At 45.2% G+C, this 6,508-nt stretch overlaps 1 protein-coding gene across 1 annotated transcript; it reads left to right on the top strand.

Annotated features, from left to right (window-relative positions):
- The first annotated feature begins 2,651 nt into the window (after nt 1-2,651).
- Nucleotides 2,652-6,428, top strand: LOC142367928 (elongation factor 1-alpha). The gene is made up of 8 exons (XM_075449951.1): nt 2,652-2,759; nt 3,648-3,802; nt 4,412-4,591; nt 4,677-4,973; nt 5,069-5,219; nt 5,297-5,553; nt 5,638-5,872; nt 5,965-6,428. Exons 2-8 carry the CDS (start codon nt 3,659-3,661, stop codon nt 6,084-6,086), a joined length of 1,386 nt encoding a protein of 461 aa, XP_075306066.1. The 5' UTR covers nt 2,652-2,759; nt 3,648-3,658; the 3' UTR covers nt 6,087-6,428.
- Nucleotides 6,429-6,508: the final 80 nt, after the last annotated feature.

Below are 6,508 nucleotides of genomic sequence, written 5' to 3'. Positions count from 1 at the left end.
TGGTGAACATATTCATGCTTTCGGATGAAATTTTAACGCTGCTTTGTGTTGAATTGGTGCCTAAAGGAAGATAACCCAACAAAACTTATCTGTATTTGTGACACCTACATTTATCTCATGACAGTGTCAGAAAGCCGATCACTCTTGTCGTCTTGGATATTTTTGTGGAATTTTGGGGCCTCATAACGTTCATTCAATGACTGTAAATCAAAAACAGAAGAAGACTTTAGGTGTTTGGTGATTTTTTTTTTTAAACTACAGCCCAAAAGTTTCCTTTAAAGAAGCAAAAGTAGTGTGAAGGAAAGCTGACGATTAGATTAAAAACATGTTTTCGCCCTTGTGTTCATTAACGTTATGGAAAAATAAAGAATTGGAGTCTTGAGAATGATGAGATGATATGAAACACAGTTTCAGGGCTTATCTGAAGTATGAGAGCATAGGTTGTGAGATCCTGACATGCCGAGCTGTATGAACAGCCTCTCTGCTGGAAAACCACCCGCCCTGGTCCCCGCTTTCTTTCTCTGCTCCACCTTTCGTAGCCTGTTAATCTCCCTTTGCTGTCTGTTCCTTTCTGGCTCATGAGAGGGTTTCTCTTCCTTCGAATACAATGTTTAGTCACATTTCTTCAGGTGCCACCTTCAGCTGACTTGTTGTGAAGTTCGTGTGTGAACAGGCAACTGAAACCTGTGCACATTCTAGCTTAAATTTGTGAAAATAACTTTAAATAGTTAAGTGAAGAACACTCAGATAGGTTTTATTCTTCTCTTTCAAGCAAAAGAAACCGACCTTGCTGGGACGTCCACTCCTGGGAAGATTGACAGCTGTCCTGAATGTTTTTTTCACCTGTGAATAATCTGATGGACTCCAGATAGTTTGGAAATGTCCTTATAACTCTCCCCAGGTTGATGGGCAGCAACAGCTGCTTCTCTTAGTAATATATCGTATGTTGTTGTTCATTGGATTTACTTCTTTCAATTTTTATCATGTCCTGACATGTAAAATCTTAAAATTAAAAGAGGATATACTTTGTCGTTTATATTTTCAGCTGAATTTTGTACACTGATGTCTGCAGTAGAATTTATTGTAAAGTTTGGGGGCAAAATTTGAAATATAAGAGCCAGATCTGACCTGTGGGCTGCTACCTGCCTCAGATTTGAGCAAACTGTATTATCAATGAGCACAAGAAACAATAAAAAAACTCTCTCTTATGACGACCAGATGGACAAAACTGTGTGATTTTTTTTATTTTAAATGTTTTGAAGTGCCCAGTGAGTCCCAACCCAAGCTGGAGAAACCTGTTGGAGGCTCGTCCCTGGTCCTAAAAGGCTGTTTCTCAACACTATTCCGACCTGTGAAGACGTCAACATGAAGCTTTTTGTGTTGATAATAAGAGGCGTAGCTCCACACATACAACTGTAATCCCAGCCTTCGACTGACAGGTTTGATAATGTGATTTAAAATCCAGCAGAACCTGTTTGTTTGTAGTCCGCATGCAAGAAAAAGAACCACGCGTACTTGATATTTATCGGCGAACATTAAAAGATGTGGTCCCACTTGTTCCTTTTTTAAACCTTTATATCCCCCTGAGATATGCTCTTTATCTCTACCCTCTTTTCCTCTCCTGCCTTCACTCTGCCCCCCTCCCTCGCTCGCTCTGCGTTGACTGAAAGCAGCAGCTGCCAAGTCAAAGCGGCCGTTACCTAAACTGCAAAAAGCCCAGCGAGTGGTCGGAGTAGGAGAGCGTACCAGAGGGATGTCAGCTGCCTCCATACTGGGCCAAATGCCACACTGATGGAAGGAAGAAGCAGAGTCTGACCTCCTGACCCCGAAACAGCATCCTAATGACAGACCGATGGATTAATCTGGCTCATTTCACCTGTTTTAATACATTAAATTGTACATTTGGGTACTAAAACTTATGTGCCATCATTTATTCTGTCTGTAAATCAGATTCAAGCTGCGAGCATCACTTTTAATTCAATCCAACTTCTGCATATGCGTCTGCTGGGAGTGTAAATGCATGGCAGATAACCGCAGGAGTTCACCTTTTCACAATCTGGACTGGTTTGAATGCAAATCTCCCACTCGGATTTAGATAATCTAATCGGGCGGATGAGCCGTCCCAGAGTTACCAGTGGGGGAGTGGGACGGTGGTCCACGGGGGTTTAGGGTTTGTTCTATCTCTAAATGATTTTTTATTATTATTATTTCAAGCCTGTAAAATGTAAAATTTTACTAAATAATCTCATGAAAATCGAGATAACTCACTGAATAAATGTCTTATTTCATCAAATAAAGAAGTCGAGTTTTGTCAGTCTGTGTTTAAAACTTTAAATTAGCTCAGTATTTGTGTCATATTTTGATTTAGAACATTTAAAGGTATTTTTTCTGCTTGACATTGGACATTATTGCTCAAAACAGGTCAAAAGTTTGAGACATTTGTGGTGCACTTAAGCTGTGTCTTTCTAAATGTTTAATGTGTGTTTTTGTTTTGTTTTGTTTTGTTTTGTCTCAGTGCTTGATATTAGCCTCCATCTCTGTTTGTGAGGCATCATACATGTTGGTGAGCCGCTTCATCCGGCGCCGTGCTGACGTTTTTTGCAGGAATGTGTGTGATTTGCGGGGTTTACACCGGGGAGGGCGACGGGAAGTCAGGCCGCTCCCACCCAGTATAAAACCTTCCGGTCCGACATCACTCTTCCTCTTTCTGTTACCTGGCTAGGGGCAGCAGCTTTGGCCGTGAAAACCCAGAAACACCGGTAAGTCCACCTCTGATTCATTTTGCTGGGTAGAAAGTCCGGTTCGGGCCCGGAACTCTTTCTGACGTTTCGTAAGGTTTTAATGGTTTTAACGGAGGGTTTTAGCTTCCCTCCATTTTTGTTTTACGAGTTTGAAACCCAAGTTTTTGTGCGGTTATGTAACTTGAAGCTAACCTGTGGATTTTATAAAAATGGAATCGGGTTCTCAAGTAAGATTTTGTGTAGCTTGTGGTTGCTAACGTTGTTCATGTCAACGCCTTGTTGTGTTCTGCGGGTTTTAAGTAGTGTTAAACTTTTAAGACAAAAGAAGGGAAACGAGGGAGGAGAAAATGTGGGGGAAAAGGAACAAAGGAGCCTGGGAAAGCGGACATCCTAAGATGCTTCAGTGGTATTTCTTCCCTCTCCTCCTTCGAAACAACTGGACATATCTTCGGCAACAGGTGTTGGGAGTCTGGACAAGATAGCCCCGGAATATTTGGCGATCTTTGTAACTTTATCCGACGTGGCTCTGGGAGTAACACGTGTCTCTGGCTGGCCTGTGGCCGAGTTGAGGCCTAGCAGCAGCAGCCGCCGCCTCTCACCGGCCACAACGAACAGCAGTTAAAACGTCAAGCACCGATAAAGAGTTTGATTTATATTTTGGTTTCTTTTTTTTTTTTTTTTTTTTTTTTTTTTTTTCAAAATGGGTCTTTTATTTGTTCGTATTTTGTACTTTAAAATGATCCGTGAGGGGGGCGGTGGGGGTGACGGTTGAAATCCAACCGGATCCAGGATGTCACAGTTCGGATAAAGTGCCCCTTTTTTCCCATGTACGCAACATTCTAGATTATTCTAGAATATTAAAGCTAACGGTTGCTCTCTTTTTTTCCCTCCTCCGCATCTTCAAAGAAACTAACACAATGGGAAAGGAAAAGATCCACATCAACATCGTGGTCATTGGCCATGTCGACTCCGGCAAGTCCACCTCCACCGGTCACCTGATCTACAAGTGCGGAGGAATCGACAAGAGAACCATCGAGAAGTTCGAGAAGGAGGCTGCTGAGGTGAGCGCTCACATTTTTTATTTTATTTTATCTTTTAGAGCCGTTAGTCATTTCCAAGATGGCGGCGTCAGCGTGCCTCCTCTTGAGCTCAGCTGCCCGGCACGAGGGTGTAGCAGCCGTGTGCGCGCACGCGGGGTGGGGCTTGACAGGCAGCGCTAGTGGTGACAGTGCACTTTGTTCAGTGTAGGCCTCGGGCTGATGGGTGGAAAAAGCCTAAATAAACGTGTTTTTGCTGCTGATGTAACTGTTTAGAAGCTGTGAAATGACAGAAAACTATAGCAGCCCTTTTTTTTTTCTTTTTTTTTGGCACAAAATGCCCAGTTATCGAACAGTTGGTTGATATCATAATAGTCCTGAAAAGCTTGGCGTATAAATCAGGACATACCTGTCAAAATTACTTTTTGCTTTTTCTACTAAATGTTTTAAACAACCCTCAATGTGTCACATTAACACCACCTGAGAGCATTAGTTAAAAGCATTGTATGCACTGGAGTTATTCGTCTTTATGTAAAGCACATTGAGTTGCCTGTGGTATGAAATGCGCTATATAAATAAAGTTGCCTTGCCTAATCATATGTGATCAGTAATGTATTGATATTTTTTCTGTAGATGGGAAAGGGTTCCTTCAAGTACGCCTGGGTGCTGGACAAACTGAAGGCCGAGCGTGAGCGTGGTATCACCATCGACATCGCTCTGTGGAAGTTTGAGACCAGCAGGTACTACGTGACCATCATTGATGCCCCTGGACACAGGGACTTCATCAAGAACATGATCACTGGTACTTCTCAGGTAAGCACCAGTAACCTGATGTCAGTTGGAGCTCATCTTTTTTGCTTTAGAGGGTTTGAATCTGAGTAAATTTATTTATTTTTAGGCTGACTGCGCCGTGCTGATCGTTGCTGCCGGTGTTGGTGAGTTCGAGGCTGGTATCTCCAAGAACGGACAGACCCGTGAGCACGCCCTGCTGGCTTTCACCCTCGGTGTGAAGCAGCTCATCGTTGGCGTCAACAAGATGGACTCCACCGAGCCCCCTTACAGCCAGAAGCGTTTCGAGGAAATCCAAAAGGAAGTGAGCACCTACATCAAGAAGATCGGCTACAACCCAGCCGCCGTCGCCTTTGTCCCCATCTCCGGATGGCACGGAGACAACATGCTGGAGGCCAGTGACAAGGTGAGCGTCTCCTGCTTGATGGGTGCTTCTCAACCCGCCTGACTACTTCTGTCACTTTTGAATATCCCATTAATCCTTTCATCTCCCCGTTTCAGATGGGCTGGTTCAAGGGCTGGAAGGTTGAGCGCAAGGAGGGCAATGGCAGTGGAACCACTCTGCTGGAGGCTCTGGATGCCATCCTGCCACCCTCCCGCCCCACCGACAAGCCCCTCCGTCTGCCCCTGCAGGACGTCTACAAAATCGGCGGTAAGAACAGTATATTAGATGCTAAGTTACACACAAACTGTTCTGTATTCGGTGCCTAAACGCATTATTCTTAACAGGTATCGGAACCGTACCCGTCGGCCGTGTTGAGACCGGACTCCTGAAGCCCGGCATGGTCGTCACCTTCGCTCCCCCCAACCTGACCACTGAGGTCAAGTCTGTGGAGATGCACCACGAGTCTCTGCCCGAGGCCGTCCCCGGCGACAACGTCGGCTTCAACATCAAGAACGTGTCCGTCAAGGAAATCCGTCGTGGATACGTCGCTGGTGACAGCAAGAGCGACCCTCCCAAGGCCGCCGCCAGCTTCAACGCCCAGGTAGGTGCCCTTTGAAACATCATGGTTTGGTTTTTGTTTTTTTGTTTTTTTGTTGTTGGTTTCTAACGCTACCTGCATCCACAGGTCATCATCCTGAACCACCCCGGACAGATCGCCCAGGGCTACGCCCCCGTGCTGGACTGCCACACCGCTCACATCGCCTGCAAGTTCAACGAGCTCATCGAGAAGATCGACCGTCGTTCTGGCAAGAAGCTTGAGGACAACCCCAAGTTCGTCAAGTCTGGAGACGCCGCCATCGTTAAGCTCATCCCACAAAAGCCCATGGTTGTGGAGCCCTTCTCCAACTACCCTCCCCTTGGTAAGTTTTCGAACCCCAAACACTCTGTAAACCCAAAACTGTATGCAAAGTGATGTTACAGTTATTAACTTCTGCTCACCCTTCCGTTCCAGGTCGCTTCGCTGTGCGTGACATGAGGCAGACCGTGGCTGTCGGTGTCATCAAGGCCGTCGACACCAAGGAGATTTCCGGCAAGATGACCAAGGCCGCAGAGAAGGCCCAGAAGAAGAAATGAATGGTCGTGCAGGACACCCAGCGATCAGACGTGTGCCGGCAGCAGCGGGCCACCCCCTCCCCTCTATCATCTTCCCATCCTGGGTCATCTTCTCCGAGGCACAGCTCTCACCTCAAGGACTGGCTTATGCTGATTAAAACCCATCGCAAAAGTTTTCGCAGGAAAAAAGAACTCTGTGGCATTGTCACTTACTGAATCACAGGACGGTGCCTCTTCTCAGTTAAGTTGGAAAAAAAATGGTTTAGAAGTGTATTTCAATGTTAAAAAAAAATGCCACAAAATTAAATTGGAAAGAAAAGCTGCTGGTAACTAATAAAATAAATGTCTTTGAAAAAATTGAAATTGGCTCGTCTGGGTCCTTCACTGTTGCAGTTGGTGTAGTTTTTAGCTTTGACAGGCGAGACCGACTGTGATGCAGCTGT

The sequence above is a fragment of the Odontesthes bonariensis genome, chromosome 18 (genome assembly GCF_027942865.1).
Source record: "Odontesthes bonariensis isolate fOdoBon6 chromosome 18, fOdoBon6.hap1, whole genome shotgun sequence".
Classification (NCBI taxonomy): domain Eukaryota; kingdom Metazoa; phylum Chordata; class Actinopteri; order Atheriniformes; family Atherinopsidae; genus Odontesthes; species Odontesthes bonariensis.
Note: the sequence above shows the minus strand (reverse complement) of the source record. Positions and strands in the feature narration are given on the sequence as shown.